The 23,146-nt window shown below is 37.6% G+C and overlaps 2 protein-coding genes and 1 non-coding gene across 3 annotated transcripts; 1 reads left to right on the forward strand and 2 right to left on the reverse strand.

The window, feature by feature from the left end:
* Positions 1-9,124: 9,124 nt before the first annotated feature.
* On the reverse strand, positions 9,125-10,796 carry LOC131327980 (uncharacterized). The gene is made up of 3 exons (XM_058361099.1): positions 10,513-10,796; positions 10,026-10,072; positions 9,125-9,424 (listed from the first exon to the last, which is right to left on the reverse strand). The coding sequence occupies exons 1-3, from the start codon at positions 10,700-10,702 to the stop codon at positions 9,290-9,292; spliced, it is 372 nt and encodes a 123-aa protein (XP_058217082.1). The 5' UTR covers positions 10,703-10,796; the 3' UTR covers positions 9,125-9,289.
* Positions 10,797-11,954: 1,158 nt separating this feature from the next.
* LOC131327976 (magnesium transporter MRS2-3) lies at positions 11,955-20,676 on the reverse strand. Its single transcript, XM_058361094.1, has 6 exons — positions 19,976-20,676; positions 17,597-17,833; positions 16,476-16,604; positions 14,321-14,484; positions 13,939-14,188; positions 11,955-12,421 (listed from the first exon to the last, which is right to left on the reverse strand). The coding sequence occupies exons 1-6, from the start codon at positions 20,393-20,395 to the stop codon at positions 12,134-12,136; spliced, it is 1,488 nt and encodes a 495-aa protein (XP_058217077.1). The 5' UTR covers positions 20,396-20,676; the 3' UTR covers positions 11,955-12,133.
* Positions 20,677-21,800: 1,124 nt separating this feature from the next.
* LOC131328124 (small nucleolar RNA snoR100) lies at positions 21,801-21,908 on the forward strand. Its single transcript, XR_009200405.1, has one exon. It is a non-coding gene; the product is annotated as a small nucleolar RNA snoR100 (small nucleolar RNA).
* The last annotated feature ends 1,238 nt before the right edge of the window (positions 21,909-23,146 follow it).

The following is a 23,146-nucleotide window of genomic DNA, read 5'->3' on the forward strand; positions in this document are numbered from 1 at the left end:
TCCCGGTGGGGAAAGGTGGTGGGGTCCAGAGGGGAGGGGTGTGTCGGGGGGTGCGAAAAGAGGACCGGACAACCAATAGTGGTATACTATACCACATCACCTAGTTCTGCTTGCAACTGAACAAAGAGCAAAAAAATGAATGAGATTTTAAATTCTTCACTTGTGGTGGAAAATGGTGGAATTTTAACCATACCATAGTCCATTGTGTGGTATATTCATGCAAAAAAATTAGCTTAATTGAATATTGATAAATCAATCAAAATTTGAATTTAGTTCATATATATGGATGATCTGATCCTGTCAAGTTAAACTGTTCATGAACTTCTTTAGAAACAAAAATTTATAAATTTCAATACAACTATCGATGTCCTGTGAAACTAATTTTTTGAATGAGAATACTACTTTGCAGACTCTACAAGTTGAATGGTTCAAATTGATAATTAATATACTGTGGAGCCCAAAATTATAATAGTGGAAAACCTATGGCTTCCGCTGCCGATGAAAGGAATTTAATGCCCTGTTATTTCCTTGGGAGTTGAAACTCTATTTTACTTCTTCTTCTTTTTTAAACTGGCAAATTCCATGTTGTCTTTTGTCTTCTGGGTAAATTGCGTACATAAACAAAAAAAATTACCGAGAAAAGAAATATGGTTTTTTTTAAACAACATGAATGGATTTTCAAAGCCATTCATGACAATTTTACTTATTCATTTTGTACAAAGATCAGTTTTATGATCTAAGATTTAATTTTGGCAACCTAAAAAGTAAATTGAATTGGGAGTTTTTTTCCTTGCAATATTTTTTTTACTGAATAGTATAAATTAACTCTTTCCATATACTAAGGCCCAGGCCTAATTTTTTAACTTGGGCTCATAATTTTACATGAATGGTTAATCTCAAAAAATTAACAAAAAACTGGACAAAAGATCGCTGAAAATTACTTGGCTATGTTCTTGTAAACCTATAAGTTTGAAATTTATTTCGATATTTTTTATTTTTCGTAATTTTTTTTAGCTTTTCGTTTGTAATTTGGGGTTAATATCTCGACAAGACGAATCGAAAAAGTTAAAAATATTGATCGATGATGAAAAAATTCAAATAAGACAACACTTTAGACAGTTGTGATACTTTTTTCGTTTGTACTGAACTTGTTTTTGTTTACCATCATAATTTGATTTTTTTAGACTTTTCCCATTGAGACTGATGATTAATCCAACAAATATAATGCTAATTTAACAAAGGATTGTGATTTTGGTATTTCAAAAATTGTTAGAGAGGCTCCAAAACTGAACTGTATTGATATATAAAACGACATCGTTTTGGAGCCTCTCCGTCAATTTTTGGAGTGCTAAAATCAATTTCCTTTAACAAAAATCAAAAAAGATGAACAAAACACACAAAACAAAAAAGAAAAATAAGTTTACAAGAATGGTGCCTCAATGTCCACAAATAATTAATTTAGTCCAAACACCAAAATATTACTTTACTCTTTTTTTTCTACTCCATCTATCTCTAAATAACTGTCTCGTACAAACAGATGTGCAATTTGTAGATAAAAAAATAAAATATTTTCGTGCATAATTTTTTCAATCTCTTCACTATGAATTAAATATCTAATTGAGTTCTTTAATTTGGTGCGAAGAAATTGAAAAAAAAAATGTACGAAAGCACTTTTCAAAAAATTGCACATTTTTCTGTAAAAAAATATTTATTTAGGAACGGAGGGAGTTAGATGAAATTTTGATCTTTGACATTTTCTCGACTGGCATAGGAGATATGAACATACTTTGGAATTTGGTTTTTATTGTTTCACTTTGGCAATTGTGGAAAGCTCGCAGGAGGATGAGCTTTGACAATGTTGAAACAATCTCAACTGTGTGCCTAAGGAATGTCAATATCTATGCCATGGAAATTTTACAGCTTTCAAGGCCCCACAAGCCAATGATAATCAACATGGAATTCTAATATTTTGGGTCTAACCATCTCCAGGAAAGCTAAAACTAAACACCGACAGTTGCTTCCATGAATCCACTGACGCAGCCGGCTATGGAGGAGTTCTTAGAGACACTCACAGTGGCGGAGCCACCCTATTCCCACTGGGGGCACCTGCCCCCACTGCACCTCTTTTTTTTTTTTTTTTTAAATTGGTAATTTGAGTTTACCAAATATTTAAAGCAAGACACATGTTATTAGATTAAATACTTGTTAAAATACGAATGACTTGTTTGAATTGTTGCACAAATAAGCTCCACAAAATCAATGTCTGCAATCATATCAAAGTAAAGATTCGGTGAATTTATTGAAAAGTAATACGCACATGTTCACCTAGTATTTAAGTGCATGGGTGAACAAAATAGCACTACAAAACTTGAAAACTCTCATTTGTAACATGATGTAACAATCAACACGAAAATCACGCCGCATCACTAACGACCATCAAGTCATGGGTCAGTGGGATGTTGTCGGGAGTTGGCTATCGTCGGAGATTTTGTTTTTATAATGCCCCCACTGATGTATATTCCTAGCTACGCCACTGGACACTCACGAAAATGGATTCTAGGCTACTATGGAAAAGCAACTAGCATTAGCAGCTTGGAAGTGGAAATATGGGCTAACTACAGAGGCCTCACCGTCATTTTTGAAAAAGGAATGTCAAGTGTTACCATTGAGTCTGATTCAAGTGTGGCGGTAAACTTATGTAATGAACGGCCTTCTCTTGATCACCCACAACGCCACATAATTGATGAAGTGAGAAGACTTGCCGCTCAAACCAACTCAATTGTAGTTCACATCTACCGTCAAGCAAATCAAACAGCTGATTGTCTGGCCAGACTTGGCTCACAACAAGAAGACGACTTGATTGTAACTAGCTTCATTCCTTTGCAGCTAGGGAATTTGCCCTAGCGGATGCCATGGGTGTTGGACAACTTAAAACCTAGGTCTACAACTTTGTAGCCTTTTTGAACTCTCTTTGTATGCCGCGTATGTGGCTTGATAACGTTTCTAATCGTCTAAATTAATGCATCTATTTCCGTTTGACAAAAAAAAGAAAGAAAAGAAAATGGTATTGGCACTCCAAAAATTGATGCAAACACTTCAAAATCAGTGTAATTCCAAAGCCACTTTCCTTTGTTTTTTGGAGTGCCTGCATCAATTTTTAGAGTGTCAATATCATTTTCCCAAAAAAAACAGGAGGCTGGAGGGTCAATTATTACCGTAGAATTTATTGAGATGGAGAGCTTCTTGATCCTAAACTCCTTGTTCTTTTGATTTGAATTCAAAATTTGTTTAGGGTTTTCTTATTGGGGTGCAAATTATGGCAACTATAAGTAAGAAATCACTTCTTGCTGCTGCCCTATCTCCTGGTCATTGACAGTCTCCTGACTCCTTGCTGGTTAAGGAAAAGTCTTTTCCAAGTCCCTCATGGACTCGGATTCAGTCCCCATTCTCTGTCCCACCCTTAAATGATGGGAAAATGACGGCTCATGACGTGTTTTGATAATTAATACCCGTCAAGGACATGCTAAGAACATTTTTTAATGCTGAAAATGCCTTTAGTGAGTATTAATTATCAAAATATGTACTTGGCCGTCATTTTCCCGATTGACACATGTCCTTCCCAACAAAACCCACCACACCCAATTCCTCTCTTCGTCTTCTCCCCTCTTCCTTTGCCCCAAAAAATTCACGAACACCACTACCGGCCCTTCTCGCCGGTGCAACTGCCACCACCAGTACCGTCATTTTGCAGCGATTACATTAGAGAATTAATTGGTTCATCCTCATTGGAAAAAAAAAAACACAAGAGTAGAGGAAGAGAAAATGCCGGTACTGTCGTTTCGCCACCACTCGTTGGCATCGGAGGAATCGCTCCAACCGCCGCCATTGTTGTTGTTTTGGTTGTCTAGGTTATTGAGGAGGAGAGCAGACAGGCCCCACCTAAAATTCTGGACGCCCTGTAAAAACGAGGCCTCTCACGTTTTTATATATAAATTAGTTGTTGAATATGAGAAGCAAAATGGCTTTGTCGCTTTAAAGTGGTATGAGAAATGATGAACCATTTATGTATACTTTAAGTGTCTTTTTTTCTCATTTTCTTTGTCTTTAGCACTAGTCGTATGCGGCTTCGACCATGTTTTGGGTGTCCTACGCTTGAACACAAGACCGCTAGGCTAAAGGACATAGATCTTACCACCACACTCACTCATTAAGAAAAAGTTTGTTCGTGATTTTTGGGGTGAAGGAAGGGGGAGAAGACAACGGGAGGAATTGGATGTGGTGGGATCTTTTAGGTTTTGTTGAGATGACACGTGTCAATCATTTAAGGGTGGGACAGGAAATTCGGGACAAGGGATCCGATTATCCATCTAACTAATTTTTAACCATTTTTCATTCTAAAATAACTATTCATCCCCTCATTTCTATCCCACCATTAGACACTCTAAGTGGTCCTTGGAAAAATTGTCGTCCTTAGCCCTTTACTTTCCTTGACTTGTGTGAATCAAAGGCCATAAGCCAATGAGCTCTTAGCTCAGTAGGCATCATCCACCGTCTTCTTCGGTGGAGGTTTGGGTTCGAGTTATAAGGGGCAGTTGGGATTTAGGGTTATGGATAGTCTCTGGATTCATTGTGATTGTGGACTAATTTGCTAACTTCCCGCTGATGTATATACTGTGTGACAAAAAAAATAAAAATCAAAGGCCATGACCTATTAGAGTTGGCTCGATCGTATTTCAGGGTTAGCTTAGAGCAAGTGCACGAGACTCCATAAACACCAAACTTAGCTACAATACCTAGGCAAAAATAAAAAATTATTCACTAGCATATCACCTTTTTCTTTTTTGGACCGACATTAACATAACTCACTTGTAATTTATTTATAAGGATACATTGATCACTTAATTAAATAATCCGAATCGGTCATTTTTAAGTGTTTGCTAAGAAGTCTATTCATTAAAAAATTATCTTCATCGAAACACCCATAGGTGTCTAAACAAAAAAAAATTATTCTAAAAAATATAAAGTTGTTTGGTACCTATTGATATATGATCAAGATGATTTTTTCTTGAATGATATTGTCATCGACACTAACGATATCAGTTGTTCAGAACAAACCATTGTGGGTCCGCGCTGGCACCATATACTTGAAATAGTATAATGTTTGTAACTTAATTTTTTTAATAAAGGAATGATAAGAAAGAGTATTTTAGAGCATCTCCAACTATTGACTTCAAATTGGAGATGTCAATTTTTTTTTAAGGCTAATGTGACATTTTGACATCTCCAATTTGACATCAAAACCTCATCTCCAACCTTTATGTCAAATTCTATTTATTTGACATCAAATTATCCATTTCCAACCCTTATGTCAAAATACAAAGTCATTTTTTGAAATTTGGTAGGCAAGGTGTAGGTAGTCAAAGTTGGCATGCTTCCTCCCCCCATCATCCATGTCAAAAGCCACGTACGATTTGGCCTAAAAAAGGCATTTGGTTTGGTTTGTCAATTAGTGTCAAATATTACAGTTACAAGCTCCACATCATATTTGACATCTCCCGTTGGAGATGCTCTTAAAGAAGTAGTGTTGAAATAAAAAGGCTGGTGCAGTGTGTCTTCAAAAAGTCTAGCTAAATAATACTCCATCCGTCTATTTTTAAGTGTTCCGCTTCGTAACTCCAAATTATTAAGAAAATATCATCATTACACTTTTCACATCAATTTTTTCCTCCACTTTTTCTACTTACCCTCTATGAAGACATTATCATTAATTACACTTTTACTCACTAACTTTTCAAAATATAATCTACTTTTATGGACAAAATGGAAAATGTACCAACTTTTACCTACTAATTTTACAAAATAGACATTTATTAAGGAACAGCCCAAAATGAAATACTAGACTTTAAAAATGGGACGGAGGGAGTAACAAAAAGTGACTTTTTTAGATAGGTATTTTGGCTAAAAAAATTCCTGGTCATCTTTGTGGTATCTTTACATGGGACGTTAATTAATTTTTTCTTGTGTGAAGAATTTTTGTATTAATTTTTTCTTGTGTGAAGAATTTTTGTTTATTTATTTCTCCAGTAATGTTAATCTCTCTACAGGGAAAATTTGTTACTCCACTTTTTATAACTACTCTTTACCATATGGGTCTCACATGCATAGGTGTTAAGCCACCAGAGCACTCAATTAGTAATTCCAATCCTACCGTAAGTAGACATACTTATATTTGGACTTGCCCTTTGTACTATATGGACTTGCTCCCATAATTTTGTGGACTTATTAATTTCTTTTTCTTTTTTAGGAGTTGTACCCCAAAAAGTAGAGTATTCATTTTATGAGCCCAATTTTAGGTCTGCATTTTTTGACTTGCCTCTTGTACTAGATGGACTTCTCTTGTATTAGATGGACTTGCTCCCACGACCTTAAGAACTTTCTTCTTTATCTGTACAACTTGCACTCCAAAAAGGCCTGAACATCCCTTAAAGAATAATCATTCCATGGACCCATTTTTAGTATCTATTTTTGGATTCGTCCATTGTATTAGATAGATAGACTTGCTCTCATATCATGTACTGTACTTGTTTTTTTGTTTCTGGAGGACTTGCACCCAAAATAAGCGCAAAATGATCTGGGCAAAATGATTCGGACGAGAAATTATGCCATGTTTTTGGTCATTCCGAAATTTGAGACCACTGAAGCGCTACTTATTCCTTGTACGTACAGCTGATCGGTAATTTTCCCAATATGAAAGTGAAAAAACTCGTTGTTGGAAACTTGGAAGCCATACTTTTAGCTTCCAATTATAACATCTCCATTAAGCCTAAGAAGTTTTCAGGAAAGCTTTTAAGTAGAAGGCAGTGTTAGAGTGTAATCCATCTTCCTCGAGTCTGTTTCTTTGTTTTGTTAGCCTTACTAGCCTTTTCCTTTCTAGCCTTTGAAGGTATTTACTTGTTCAAAATGATTTGCTCTATAATCATATTGTTTGCCCCAATATAAAGCTTCAGTTTTCGGGTTAATTTACGCTTACATTACCAGGAAAGAAAACATCCATCTTGTTTTATTATGTATTTTTTCTATTTTATCCAACTGCATGTACCAACCCCGAATGTTGTTAAAGCAAAGTTATCAATCTTGTACTGGTTAGTGTACCGTTTTTTCTACTAGGGCGGTATGTATCAGTACCAGTTTGTATCTTGGTACCACTTCGGATTTAATCAAAAGGGGGAATTGCATTTAAGTGGGTGTTAGGGCAAAATTAAAAAAGTCTCAAGTCATAGAGAGGTTTTCATGAAATTGCTCATTTCATGAGAAGGAAAAAGTAATTCGAAATACATAAAGAATGCAAGATAAAATGTCTAATATACCCCCACTATTGAAACACTAAAATTAGTTCTCCTCTTTCTCCCCTCCCTTTACGGTACTCCTCTTTTCCCCTTTCAAGGCCCAAATTTGAGACACCGCCGGCAAAGAGAGGTATACATACATCTCTTTCTCTCTCCATTTTCTTCGATTTGGCTTTCTCGTAGTATTTGTCGGTGGTTTTCCACCAGTGGCGACCAACGGCTCGTTTTGAGCTGGGGGAGAAGAGAGCGAGGCGACGAAATCGGAGACAATGGCTCGCTGGGCGGAAGCGAATTTGCCGTAGAAGATGAGATTGATTTTGATATGCCCGTTGTGGTATTGCATTGGTGTAGTGGGCGGTATGTATAACTCGGTGAGTCTTCTGGTGGCAAGTGAGAATTGGAAGAGAGTGAGAATTGGAAGAGAGAGATCATGAGGAGGAGCTTAGGAATTAATGAAATATGCCATTTTTGTTTTTTCGATCTAGATGATGAGAAAATGGGTGAGAGAATGGGAATGGATTTGGGTCTGCTCTGTTTTTGTGGTGTGGGAATGGAGGTGTGGTGGTGGCTATTTATTCAGTGACTAAGTTGCCCCGTATATAACTTAAGTTGTCCCGTGTATGAGCCTAAGTTGTCTCGTATATAAATGTAAGTTGCCCCTAAGTTGCCCCGTGTATGAACCTTAAGTTGCCCTCTATGTTACCCCGTGTATGAACCTAAGTTGCCCCGTGTTTGAATCTAAGTTGCCCTCTAAGTTTAAGACAAGAGGGATATTTTTGTCTTCAATACCATGTCTTGAGAATTATTGTTTTCCTTACCATGTAGGGGCAATTCCAAAAAAGTATTCCATGACTTGAGAATAATTTGCCCCAAGGGCCACTGAACACCAATTTCCCCTTATCAAAATATACATTTTTAGATGTTTTTAATATACTTGTGAATAATTGCAAAACTTAAAATAGAGAAATAAAATAAATTCTAAGAGCATCCACAATGTAATAATCAAAATTAGATAACTAAAAGTTGTCATATCACATTTTGGTTATCCATTTAAGACATTGTTAAAATTAGCAATATAGAAGTCTACATTATTTATTTTTTGCCCATAACCAAAAGGAGTTGGTAAAAATTCCAATCTAACGATTAATTTTTTTTCCTTCTCAATCTAATGGTCTACATTGAATGACATTCTAGTAAAATAAGTGAAAGTGGAGAGTATTTGTTAAAATTCATAAAGTGATCAATATTGTTAAATGCACAACTACTTGCCAAACTGGATAATGAGTTCCACTTTCTTGTTGGATGTTTCTTTTTTATTTTCCCTTTTCTTTAGGCTTTCTCAATGTCTCAAGTTTCTCCCTTGAGTATTAAGTTTGGCTACCACGATGTACCTTTTGTCGAGTTCTAATAAAATCTTGTTGCCTATAAAAAAGAAGAAGTGGAGAGTGAGTTCCACTTACCAATAAAGCATTTGCTTTATGGAGAATGAGTTTCACTTTCCCATAATGGTTTACTTAATTTAAAAGATGTGGGGTCCAATAAATTTGGTTATTAGTAAAATGTTGCTAATTTTGATTATCTAAATGCCCAAATTTGATGAGTTGCTAAGAGGTTGTTAAGTTTGATTATTACAATGTGAGTATTTTTTTGAGCACACAGTATTAACTTTAGCAACCATTTGATTTTGATTATTACATTGTGGTATGCCCGGTATTTTGGCTGGTTATGTTTACTGTTTCATGGTCGGTACGGACCGATATGGTACGAGATTACAACACTGTGTCAAAGTGATCCTTCAAAAGGGTTGAACTTATCTCTCCAGTCTCTTCTCATGACTCCATTAAGTTATGGATTAGTGCTAAACGCATGAATAAAAGAACACAAGAAAATTTGAGTACACGATTGCCTTGCCTCCCTTTTCTCGATCGGCAATACAAGTTAATTTATTTGTTTCTCTTCAGCCACTCCAGAATGCCCTTTTCTGATTCAGAGAGCTCCTCGTCTTTCTTCCCCTGTAGAGACCCCTCCACAAATTCGAAGTAATCCTTGTAATTTCTCTTGTAATAGCTATCCAATCTCTGTTTATAGAAGAAGAAAATCAACACATAATTAATCAGACAAGTATACAACGGTCTTAAGCCGCGCGGTAGCTATTTTGTACTCCGGTGGAATCTACAGGTTAAATTTGAAGTGGGACTCTCCATCCACGTGAAAGGAGATAGTAGTACTCTAGAAATATAGAATTTCTAAGGAATCCGTCATGATATATCTGGTGTAATACTCTCGTCAAAAGCAAGTGCGATTACGTATATTCTGAATCTTTGAGAGGGGAACGACTGCTGAAAACGACTTCTATATAATACCATGTAAAAAAAATACAAGAATAACAAAGAAGATTTGTTTTTCCGATATCCCGAACTAAGTACTCATGGATTAGTTTGTTCTATGATGTCCACAACGCTGCCCAATCCAATCCAAACTATTCGTGTGGTTTTATTTGGATTCCGGCTTAAATATCACGTACCACTCAAGAGGATAAAAGCAGTATGTTACTGTACAAGAGAGCTAGAGTAATTTAATTATCGACACATTCATATGAATATATCTGATAGGCATCTAATCTAAATTTACCCAAATAAATGGTTAATTAGGCCATCAAAGAGTAATGTTTTTAATTACCTCCTTGTCATTCTTGGCTTTGTTGTCTTGTGATTTCTTCAGATAATCTGATAAGTTTCTGAATGGTTAGACATCCACAAAAGAAAGAGTAGCGGTTGAGCAAGTTGTGAAATTCTAATATAGACACAGATCGAATTGCCGGTCACAAAACTGGTCGCAGAAAATGCACGAAGGATTAGAATTTCAAGGACTTGATCATCGACACAACCTGGCCATCCATGCACTTTCTGTGCCCGACTGGTGTATTCGCTTGACAGTATAGGCAGTAATCAGGTAGAAACTGAATTAAAATGAGTAGCATTCAATGAATCTGCAAACCTGTGTAATGGGTTTTTATCCTATTTAATTATAACTCTCATTGGATAGAGTAAATTAGGTTTAATGAATGGCAAAAAAAAAAAATTATAATTCTCCTATGTTATTATTCCCAAAAAAAAAAAAAAAAGGGAAGGGAAAAAATGGAGAAGATAGATGTGTTTTTACGTACTTTGAAGAAGCTCAGTCTTAGAGTCACTGACTTGGGCAGCTACAAACACAGTTGATACGAGGATGCCCCTCCTTCCTATCTCCATCATCACCCTTGTTCTTCTCGCTCTTCCTTCTCTCCTTTCAGCTGGTGGCACACTAGATGATGATGAAGCAAATTTGCTTGCAGTTGCTCTTACCACCATTTGCATTCTCTCTCTCTCTCTCTCCGCCACCAGTTTGTGATTATGTGTTGTGATTCCTTTGGCTCAAATTGATTTTCCTTGTAGGCGATTGTTGAATGTCATGGTGCAGTCCTTTTCTAAAGTTAGTGGGTCATGCTCCATGTAGACATCTTTAGGATGAGAAAGAAAATTTGGTCCACTGCCAATGGAAACCGACCACCACCGCCATTGTGGGCCCACCATGCGTTATGTAGTCATCTGAATCGTTCATCTGGCAGGGCCTAACTTGATCGAACATCGATAAGTGTACCGAAAATTAGATTTTGGTTTAAAAAACGGATACCTATCGATGTCCAATTAAGCTAATTTTTTACGTGAATTCTATATGTTATTTTGTGAGTTCATTCAAAATAAATGGTTTAGATAACTACATAACAAACCGTGGAGCCCACAACAATGATGACAAAAAACCCACAGTTTTTGCCACCGATGAAAAGAAAGCTATAAGCCAGATTAAGTAAATATTCTCATTAAAAAAAAAAGCATCTTATGACGCTTTTGTTGCTTAATTGGAGAAGGAATGAGGTAAGGGAGCAATAACCACTTGTTCTATAGAACTTTTAAGAGGGCGTTGCTCCTTTACTTTATTACCCCTTTTACGACCTATAATTAAATATAGTCATACATTTTCTCATACCCATATTTCAAAAATTGAAAACAACCTTGCTACTGACACAACAAATCTGTTCACAGATCGTGCACAGATTGCGTTATGGGGCCCATTATCGGTCTCACACAAATGATCCAAGCCGTTCATCATGATTAAATATTTTTTCGAGAGCACCCACGAAAAATCAGCTCAATTCAATACGTATAGGTGCCTAATTTAATCATCCAACTTTCCATTCCGATTTCAAGATAATAAAAAATTAGATGATTGAATTGAGCACTTATAGATATCAGATTGAGCTAATTTTTTTGCGGGTGCCCTTGAAAAAATATTTTAAACATGATGAACAACTTGGATTATTTGTGTGGGACCCGTAATGAGCCCCACAACGCAATCTATGCACGATCTGTGCACAAATTTGCTGTGTCCACAGACTTTCCGAATTGAAAATATATTGTTTGATTATGCATCTATCCGGTGGCAAAATAAGCGCACAATATTATACCGAGAGGTTCTAGCATAAGGAACATTCTCTACCGTGTGAGGAACTATAAAACACTCTCTACCGTGTGAGGAACTATAAAACATCATCCCAACTACCGCAGAATATGTCGACCATAATCCCTGCTTGAAATCTCTAACAGAAAAGAAGTTTCTGGAATTACAGCAATCTCGTATATACTGAATTACACTTTATTGGAACTTTCCAAGAGTCCGCATCAATTTGAGGATACAGATGTGGATACAGAAGTAAATTTACAATCCAGACCAAGTGGACAGGTTTGTGATCACTCCAGCAAGCGTTTATGTTTACACCAGGCGATAGCAATCACGTACAAGAATACACTGCCGGTAGCGCCGCCACCAACAGTCCACAGGAACTCTTGCATCCCAGCTTTTTCTTCGCTAAAGAGATCGATTTGGATGTTCATGCCGAAAATCCCAGCGACGACAACAAATGCACTCACTACGAGCGTAGCCGTTGTCAACATGACACCCATTTGAAGGAGATGGTTCTGTTTGTCGTCCAGCATAATGTTGATGTAATCCTCTGTGTCGTCAACATACTCCCTCAGCTTCCCATGGCACCCAAACGAAACAAAAGGTTGTTTATCTCAGTAACATGCATAATGCACACTAGCAAGTTCCGGAAAATGAAAGCGGTGATGTTTGACTTTACAAAAATGATGACATGTAATATTACACCAATGAGGCAATAAGGAATCAAAAGAACAACCCGATCTCGTCTAGTTTTGTTGGGTGCTTTTCGTTTTCTAGCCTCATGTTGCTAGTCATCTTCCTAAGCCAGCTATGAGTCACTTGTAGACGTGTTGGTAGCCACTTCGGCCATGCTTTGAGCTTCATTGTAGATCTTCGTTTTGGCAATAACATAGTACTTATTATTGGAGTTTGTCCCACATTGGTTAAATATAACCTCCAAACCTGGTATATGAGTCTAGGTGCCTCTCTACTTCTTGCCAATTGTTTTAGGTTGGAACCCTCTAACAAATCTAACATGATATCAGAGCTAAGCCTTGAGTGGCCTCACCTCTCGTGGGAAAGTCTCTGTCATCTCTATCACCTAAGTCGATCGCTCAGCTCCTGATCTCCTAGTCTGTCACCTCCACGTGCATCCGGACTGCACGTGAGAGGGAGTGTTAGATTTGTCCCACATCGCTCATCTAAGCCACCCAAGCTTGGTTAATATATTCTAGAGGCTACTCCACCTATTGCCAATTGATTTGGAGTTGGATACTTTAACATGATATCAGAGCTAGGGTTTCGGAGAATTTGTTCCCCCTTATTTGTGCCATAAGTGCACTGTTGTTTGTTGTAATCCAAGTGTTATGGGTCATTTGTTTACCTCTCCACATGCAGTCAGGGGTCGCTTGTGCGGGGAAGTGTTAGAGTTTGTCCCATATTGATTAAATATAACCTCCAAACCTAGTCTATGAGCCTGGGGGGCCTCTCCACTTCTTGCCAACTAGTTTGAAGTTGGATGCCTTAACACTTACCATAACAAAACAAAAAAAAAGAACAAACCTATCATGAGGTCATGGCTCTCCTAAAGATGAAGAGCTGGTGTTATTGATTGGATGTTGAATGAATCCTCCCAGCACGAGTCTTAAAGTGCCAATCCTTGTGGCAGTGTGCCGTCTTTGAAAAGGAATAACAAGTTTAGAGTTTTTTCTACACCCACAAAATGACTGAAAACTTGCAACTTAGGTGGTCTTAAACAATTTATGTCCAAACAACCTTGCAATTCATTCTAGAGAAGCACATGAAAATTCTACTATACAGAGTGAACTTAGCTTAAAAATGTTCAGAAAATTATAGCACAACCACCAACAGGCAAATCCCTTCATAAAAATTATGATCGTGTAGATCATCACCTTTCTCCTTCATTTCATAACCAACATCACTTTTCTACTTTTCTACGAAAATGCCTTTGTTAGTAGGTCTTTTCATCCAGAATAGATAGTTCAACCAAGGATAGCATTAACCAAGTAAATATAGATGATTTTTAACAAGAATAATGCAACAGTTATTTAATAACAAAGCATCAAGGACAGTGCTAGGGCGAGGCACGTACCGTTGACAATTTATTTAATGTACCATCAATCTGAACAAAGTATGCTTCCAGGAGCATTTCAAGCTCTTCCACATCAAGATGCTTGCTTATGACACTATGGGTGGTACTAGTGTGGGTCCCATGACTGTCTCTTCTAAGCACATGAGATGCTGCGTAGAGCTGTTCTTGGGTGTTATCAATATTATGGACATTACCTTCAAAACTGGTGGAAGCCCCATTAACATCTGACAAAATTGCAGCAGGAATGCTGCTAAAAAAAAAAAGCTGATCAAAAAAAGAAATTCCAGCAGGAGTCCTGACGTATTACAAGAACTATATTGCATGTGCCTAAACAGAGGATGGGTCCGAGAACGATGAAGCAATATGCAATGATATAACATGCCTGTCATCCATGTTGGATCGAGCAACATCATCATCTATGCCATCATGCTCATCCATAGATGGTTGAGAAGAATTTTCAAGGTGCTGTTGCACCATTTTGTCGGTAAGATACATCTCTGCCATGTCTTCATCGTCATCTAATAGCTGTTCTAGTTCATCCCTTACCTGAAATGAAATAAATGCATCTTGATCCAGAAAAACAAGGAACACGTTGAATAAGAAAACCTAGGAAATAGAACTGACAGCAGGGATAAATAGACAAAAGCTCCAACCTATAAAACTGCAACACTGAGATCATGGAGTAATACAACCCGCTTATGACCAATATAAACATATGGACTGATATCGATTAATTTGCATCCACTTATATAAGCATAAAACGATAAAATTTGAAAGCACACTATAAAAGCACGCCCCTCAATTAGCACACCCTTACCAAGCAGTTAAAGATCTATACTGCAAATGCTTACAACCGTTATTCTACTCAAGTTCTTCCCATTAAGATAAATAGGGACCTTGGCTAGCCTTCCAACAAATGGGTTGATTTGCAGAACGGAAGAAGCAAGGTAGTCCATACTGCGAACCAAGAAAAACAATTCTCCAAAACAGCAAACAACTTGTTCGGAGCACATCTTTTTAGGAAGCCCAAAACCCATTAGCTTTCAGTATATATTCAGGGCACTGACATCAGCCATTGGTTATTGGCCCTTGTGCAAGTTTCTCATCCATATGTTATGTCACTTCAGCCCAAACAAACATGACTGACAAATTGGTTTCCAAAGCGTATACTGCACGTTAATATGCAGAAAGAGCCAAGCTATGTCAGATCAAAAAAAATAATAATAAAGAGCCAAGTTATGTGAATGTTTATTTGGACATCCAACGGAAACAAAGAAACAATAGAACGCACACATAGCAACAGTTATTTCCGCTGTTTCTGACAAATTTCATGAATTCCTTTAATTCTGCTAATTTCAACATATCCAACTAATCAAAAGCAGATAAACATATACAAAACTAGTCTTTTGGGTGTTAGATGAGAAGTGGAGAACGCTTGTATGGCCCATATGATGGTGGGGACGTGAGGAGAGTAAAGTTCAGGTAACATATATGGAGGGTAGAGAAGCTAGAGGTTGCTCTCCCTGTGGTTCTTAATGTTGCAGTGGGTAGGAATTCTACTGTGGAAGATTATGCATGTTTTTGAACATTTCAACACAACTCCATCCGCAAGATTAGGAGGTCAGCGAGTACTTGGGACTCCAACAGATTTTGGGAAGCAATTTCTCACTCGGGGTGCGCAATGTGTTTATATAGTCAACAACTCAACATCTTTCCTCATTTTTTAAGACTCAAAACAACGTCATAATTCAAACTAATTGCAAAACCAGTGCTTCAATATTTCACTAGCATTAGATATCACTCAGAAAATGGACGGATACACAAGAAAGAGAAACAAATTTCAGTCTTTCAACACCATACTCATTAATTTAACTTACTCTATTCAACTCAACAAGCTTGTGTCTCAGGAGTGGCGACTTCATTTGGTCACTATTTTATAAGTTGTGAAAAGTTAAGTATTGAGATGGTTGTGAACTTATCTCAACCCTCCTCCTTTCACTATATTGGAAGCAGCTACATAAAAGATGAGATCCTAAGCACAACACAAGAGGAAAGCCATTCCTCAATTCCAGTCCTCAGAACTGGTGGTAGAGATGAACTGAAAACCCACCGGCATAATATGCACAACGTGGCGGCTCATACACTTGAACCTGCATCAAGAGCTACTGCCACCTCAAGGACTTGTTCTCCCGCTTAGTGGCCCGAGCTATTACCACTTGTACAGAGCAAAGCCAACAACAGACTTGCTATAACAACAAAACCATTGTTGGCCTATCATTTACCCCACCAAATAAACAGAATGAATCAGAACCATCTGTCTCTACCATAAATTGAACCACCTCCTTGTAGATTAGGATGACATGGATAAGGTATAAGAAGTCACGTAAAGAGGAGGTGTCAAAGATCAAATTACTTCCAACCCATTTATTCCTCATGGGCCCTCATAAAAACTGATAAAAAAAAATGCCAAAAATACGATCTCTAAAGGATAAGTTGGATCAAACGGTCGAAATGTAAGTAAAAGCAAAACCATTTACCTTTTGAACACGACCAGTTATTGCAACCAAGCGGCTTTTAATCTGACGAACACGTTCCAAATTAAGAGTACTAATTTTTGAAGTCAGCTTATCTAAGGCTGGATGAGCTTCTTGTTCCAATGTCCTCGCCTGAATTTACATCCCAGGACAAATCAATACAAAGAAGAGAAAAACAAATCGAATCCACAATATGAAGACAAAAAAAAAGTAACCATGGTAATAATGACAACAGTAGCAACAATAATGATTGAACAATGAATGAACATACTAGTTCATTAATAAAAAAGTTCTTCAGTTTCCAACATCGAATGGATGGATTAGTTAATACTCCCAATGTCCCTTTTTGTTTTTGTCAATCAATAGGAGAGATCATTACATAACGTTTTTTAGTACAACATACAAACTACGAGACACTACATCAACTGTGTGAGAGTCCATGAGATAACCGAGCCCAACAACTCAACCAACAAGATAAATAAGCCCATCAAAGGGAATAAGCCCAACTCAACTACAAGCCCCATTAAGGGGAGAAATAACCCCAACAAATGAAGAACACCCACACGTAGGTGGGAAGACTGGAACTCCTCGTCAACTGAACTAGCCCCAGTTGGTTCCTACGTCACATTTTATTCGTATACTTTTCGACTTTTTGATGTCCTAGACCCCCAAATTATTTGTTCATTTTGGAAAGCCAATGGTCAAGATCCAACGAATTTTCCCTTGCACCCCTGTCTCTTGAACAGATCTGACAAGTCTTATTAGATTGAAGGACATTTTCAAAAATTTCTAGTTAGTTTGCAATCATAATGCTTCCCTAATAAGTTAGATTCTTCAAACTAGACAAACAAATTGGGAAGGAGGGAGTAATAACGTTCTTAGGCTCCGTTCCGCAACCCAAAATAAGTACTTATTTTTTAAGAAAACAATTTTAAACTCAAAAATAATGTGTTTACGCAAATAATTTTCCTACCAATATAGATCTTGTTTGATAGATCCCATCAAGATCTTTCATACGGTGCAAAAAAAATTAAAAAATTATTTTTCATTTACATTATTTTTGAGTTTGAAAGTGTGACATAAGCTGCTTATTTTTTAAGAAGGTTTCTGGAACGGGGCCTTACTTCGTTTTCCAAGCAACTGCACGCAGCCTCAAGGCAAGCCTCCAAAGCAATAAACTCAAAGGGAAGAACTTTCAATCCATCTTGTTTATCAAAAGCTCCTACCCCATCCACCTTACCTCCATCGTCATTTCCTGGGAAGCCTTCGGAAAACTTTTGAGGGCTATGTGACCTTGATATTGGCTCTACCAAATCAAACAGATTTGTCCAGTCTGTATCATCGGCATTAAAACCGCCCTCCTTCGAAACCATTGGCGCAACACAGGAAACAATTAGCAACAATACTTCGTAACTAACTCTTCTACAAATATTAAGGCTGGTGAGGATTAAAGAAGTAACTTCAAAACCATTATACAATAAAATAAGAAGTAAAGCTGTGCAGAGTTAGGAAAATCTGTTTTAACCCTTAGAACTGATCAACAATAGGTGCTTCAAAATGTCCCGAACACATAGCATGTCCACTTAATGACAACTGCACAAGACTACAAGTCAATCATGTCTTTCTAGTGTAAGGGCTTTGAAATGAACTTACGAGATTCTTTTGGATGGTTATGGATTTCAAATGAATGGTATTGACATTACTCAATGACAGTAACTCAAACTTACATTTGATTACACAGCGCTTTTGATAATGGGGTTGTTTCTTTAATATGTTCGATATTGAGTTTAGAGCTCTATGGATTTGATGGTTTACATCGCGCTTTCGACATTGAGTTTATTCTTTAGTGTGTTTATTGAGTTTGAGAGCCCCATTTTGCTGGATTTGGAATAACTATTAAATAGAAAGTGATTTGAAATCCTTCATGTTATGATTTGCAGCTATACACCTAATAAAATTCATTTTTTTCTACTTCAAACCCACGTTTGAAAAAAAAAAAGTTACTTCAAACCCATCTCCCACTATAATCTGATAAGCCACCTACAACTAAAACCCTTGTACTTTTGTTAAAATCAATGATATAAAAATCGCCAGGCGCTAGTTAGGCGGTCGGCCACCTTTAAGCGATTAATAGCTGCATATTAATTAGTAATTGGTGATTATTCATAGTCGGACCTAATCGGGGGTGCAAGCTATTAATCGCCGATTAATTCCTTGTTTTAAAACACTGGTTAAAATATAATACCAAATCCCTTCATTTGGAATCCACATTCATCTAAAGATTCCAAACAAAGCCTTATTGTTGTTAGTCCAACAGTGACTGAATTAGCACTGCACTTAGATGATCTCCCCCAAAGCTAATCTTTTCTTGCTGATTGTATTAACTTCGTAGACTGTTGCTTATGATCCATTGAAATTCTTTCCTTAAGACTCAATCATAGATTTGTGGAGGTATCAACTGAGGGAAATGAACACGACCGGAACCAATGGAATACACCCAACTACCTATCTCCACTTTCTTCATATACTATTCACCCCTCCCCACTTGTCTCCGTCCCAATTTGTTAACCCTTGTTTTTAGAATCCATGTTTTCCTGAAATCACATACATCTTCAAATTTATAAGTTTTTCCTTTTGATAAGTAAATAATTATATTAGAAAGAAGGCATTAAGGGCCACCCGTATACAAAAGAAGGCTACAAAACAAAAAGGCCCTATACATTTCCAAGAGAATGGAAAAGCTCAAACCAATCTAAAAATTGATCAAGGGATCACATTTCTTCCTTGTCCCAAATGTACAAGTTATTCACCAAATTCTTTTTTATCCTAGACAGAGGTTTTTCCACCCCTTCCAGAACTCTCGAATTTCTCTCACGCCATAAGATCCACATCAAACAAAGCAGAATCATGGCCCACAAACTCTTCTTTCTCTTACCCATTCTAACACCCGTCCAAACAATTAGAAGTTCCATGACATTTCTTGCCTCAGTCCACACTGTATCCCAAATTTATAAGTTTAATGGTGATTGAAAATTTGTATTTATCAGAATTAATTGAGATCCGTTTAAAGATGCATATTGCATATGGAAAGCACAGTCAATTAAAAAATATCAAGAAATTTTCTGTCCTATCAGCATAGAACGAGGGATGAACATATCTCTCTAAATTTATGGTTTTAATGTGATTGAAAATATCTATTTATCAGGGTTTTTTGAGATCTATCTAAAAGATGCAATCAATTAAAAAATACCAAGAAATTTTCTATCCAGTCATAATAGAACGAGCGACCAACGAATTGCGACGGAACGAGTAATACAATTTCAAATAATCAAATCATTTCTACTTAGTTCTTCACCAGTTGCAACTTCCCGATTGATTAGTGTACTATATAATTCAATGCTATTCGGTAGATAAATACACGCATATGTACAACAGTAGACGGAGAAAAATAAAACGATGACTGAGAGAGAGAGAGAGAGAGAGAGAGAGAGAGAGAGAGAAACCTGGGATTTGGTAGCGTGGTGGTGGCGCAGGATACGACGCTGAAGCTCCTCAACGAAGGGCATCACGGAAGGATCTCGAGAGTTGAGCAACAAAACCTCCTGGGCCGTGATTATGGCCTTGATGTGCTCGAGGTTGATCACGATGGCCCGTTCCCGGCCCAGCACGGTGGACGGGTACGAGAGGAGCGGGTCGAGGATCCGGAGGTCGCGGGCCGGGAGACCAGTCCGCCGCATGATCGCGTGCTTTCCGGCCTCAACTACCTGGGCCTGGCCGGCGGCGTCGAGGAGGAGCCAGGGACGCACTCCGGTGGCCTTCTTCCGTAGCCCGCCGCCGGAGGCGGCTGGTCGGGGTGTGTCGTTGTCGTCTTCGGGGAGAGGGAAGCCGGACTTCACAGGTGGCGGTGGGTGAGAGCTCCTCATCTCTCTCTCTCTCTCTCTCCACTCTCCACGTCGAACGTGATCTCAGTGTGTGAGTTGCTCGATTCTGTACCAAAATTACAGTACCATCCTCTACAAACTAGTATTTACTTTATAGACATAATCAACAAACTTGAGACTAGTTTACTCGCACTTCAAGCGATTTTGAAAGTTAATCTCATTGTCAACTAACGGGGTCGCAAACTCTATTCGCATGCTGTAAAGAAGCAAACCGAAACAAGTTCAGCAATTGTAGTCTTGTAGATTCAAAACAAAGATCACTGGAAACAGACCGAAGCAAATTTACAAGTCTCAAATCTTGAAAAATAATTCCTTGTCCCTGGGGCATGGTAGGTAGATCCCCAAACTCTCCTCACCGTGGGTAAGAGAGAATTAGCCAATTAGGACACCTACTTACCAAGTTACCATGACCCAGAGGCACCGAATAATCCGTCCAAATCTCAACTACCGAGTCAATCCCCTGGGGTTGCTGTTGGTCCTTCTTCTCATTCAATTGCACAATTAGGTGTGTGTTTTGGTTTCCCTTATTAGGTGAGATGAGCAACGCTACCACTTTCATTGATATAAAAATGTTGAAATCTTTGTTTTTGAAAGGGAATGTTAAAATCTAATGCCAGTTTATTGATTGAGACTTAATACGCTACTCGATTTTGTTTGATGTAATTTATGAAGTTGCTTTTCATAAATTTTTGGCTGACGATGTTAGTGCATTCACAACTTCTTCATCGATGACGATTATCATAGTTTAACAAGATTAGTCTTGTTTGTTCAGGAATATGGAATGATTGTATTGACAACTTTAGAAATTTTAGTCAGAGCATTTACTATAGAACTTAAATTCTATGAGTTTTTGTTTAAAAATCTTATTAATTATAACTATCCCTATCATTCTTTTCTTTTTTTTTAGTGCAACAGAAAATGTCTATCCCTATTATTCGTAATTGTTATTTATGTTTTAACAAAAAGACATGCAAATAAATAAAAGGGAGATTTAATGATAGATCCATTATAAACATTTCATAAGCCCACAAATCCACCTAATAGTTTTGTAAAGCCACAAGTCCACACAATCTAAACCCTAGGGTATCCTATGAAAATGCCTAAAACCCTAAATCCTATTAAAGTGTTTAAACCACTAAAACCCTATAATAAGAAAATGCACACTAAAACCCTAAAAAAGTGTTTAAACCCTAAGGTACCCTATCCTATAATAAAAAAGTGCACCCTAAAATCTTATGAAAGTGCCTAAATCCTAGGGTACCCTACCCTACTCTAGGGTACCTTAAAATGGGCTTTAGACCTTACAAAATTAATAGGTGGACTTGTGGACTTATGAAGTTTACATAATAGACCTAAGACTAATGTGCATACCGATGCTCTGGACTATCAATGAAGGAAGCATGGTAATGTGCACATAAATTGAATTGGATCTTTAGGCTTGCCCTCTCTGATGTCATTTGGCTTTGATTTGGGGGCATGGTTCCGCAGCAAAACAAGTATAGGGGGGCCACTGTTTGAATGGTATTTTAAGAGTAGCCACTTTGTGCATATTGCCAAAAGTTAGGTCTGTCTCCAATCCTCCCCCGCCCATACCTTCAATAATTAGGGACTACATAGGTTCTGTTGTTGTTATTGTTATTGTCCTCGACAACAATACATATTTGTGGAATATGGGGAGAGAGAATGTTGTAAGTAACATTCAAGATAATATCTAGCTTTAATTTATAGTCTAGTGGGATGAATATTCGTACATCTTATTTATGGTGTTCGAGACAATGAGTTGGAGTACCTTTTTAAATTTATTGAAAAGGCAAAGTGAAATTATATTGCAACACCAATAAAAAGGTCAACCAATAATAATGTGAAGTCCCACGTCACTAAGAAAATAGAATTGGGAGTTAATATAGGGTGGCCCTAATGCCACGACAGGATTTGTTGGAGCCACGACTGTGCTTAGTTTCTGACACTTCTACCCTTCAATCAATTTTCTCTCATCGTTTCATATCCCTCTGAGGACATTATACCCACTTTCCCTTCAATTTCATTCTCTCTCCTCCCTCATCCTAGACCACAACAATTCCTGCAATCTCTCTCCCCTTCACTCACATCGGAATACTGCACTTCTCTATGCTATGTCCTCTTTTCTTCTTTCTTGAAAACTGAATTCATTGTTGTTCATCGATCCAGTTCAAATCCCCTTCGACTTGTATTTCCATCTTGCAATCGGACCGCCGCAAGACCCACTTTTCTTGATAAACCTAAACGTAAGCATCGCAGTACAATGATTATTTAACAAAATCGAGCAGCAATTGGTTTTCTGTCGGAGAGCCGGAGGTAGATTTGATGCTCGCAAAATCGAGAAGCATTTTGTTTTGCCCATTTTTGTAGGATAGTTGTGTTAGAATGGACCTGAGTTGTATTGACTGAAGATTGAGCACTTTGTACTTTAATGGGACGGAGGTAGAGGGAAGGAATTGTTCAGGTTTGTAGTTGACGAAGGAGAGAGAGAGGGGAATGGTAAGCGTTTCATGCGGCGTCAAGTGGGAGGATGAAAATGTAAATTAATACAACTTTGTCGTGGCTCCAGCAAATCCTATCGTGGCATTAGCATCACCCGTTAATATATAATGAATCATGAGCAACTATTATATAACTTAAAATTAGTTTTTTGAGCCACCTGATTAGGCTAAAAGTTAATAAATACAAGTGTGTGACATGACAGGCTTTGCAAAA

Source organism: Rhododendron vialii, chromosome 5a (assembly GCF_030253575.1).
Source record: "Rhododendron vialii isolate Sample 1 chromosome 5a, ASM3025357v1".
NCBI lineage: Eukaryota > Viridiplantae > Streptophyta > Magnoliopsida > Ericales > Ericaceae > Rhododendron > Rhododendron vialii.

What these genes read in the sequence shown, in the direction of transcription:
- LOC131327980 (XM_058361099.1), bottom strand. Translation starts at nt 10,702, where the DNA reads ATGCAAATGGTGGTAAGAGCAACTGCAAGCAAATTTGCTTCATCATCA. An exon ending in TAAGACTGAGCTTCTTCAAA is followed by an intron (nt 10,073 to 10,512) that starts GTACGTAAAAAC and finishes GAAACTTATCAG; the next exon opens with ATTATCTGAAGAAATCACAA. An exon ending in AAGCCAAGAATGACAAGGAG is followed by an intron (nt 9,425 to 10,025) that starts GTAATTAAAAAC and finishes TTCTATAAACAG; the next exon opens with AGATTGGATAGCTATTACAA.
- LOC131327976 (XM_058361094.1), bottom strand. Translation starts at nt 20,395, where the DNA reads ATGAGGAGCTCTCACCCACCGCCACCTGTGAAGTCCGGCTTCCCTCTC. An exon ending in CGATCCAACATGGATGACAG is followed by an intron (nt 14,189 to 14,320) that starts GCATGTTATATC and finishes TTTTTTTTTTAG; the next exon opens with CAGCATTCCTGCTGCAATTT. An exon ending in CATTAAATAAATTGTCAACG is followed by an intron (nt 12,422 to 13,938) that starts GTACGTGCCTCG and finishes TGCCATGGGAAG; the next exon opens with CTGAGGGAGTATGTTGACGA.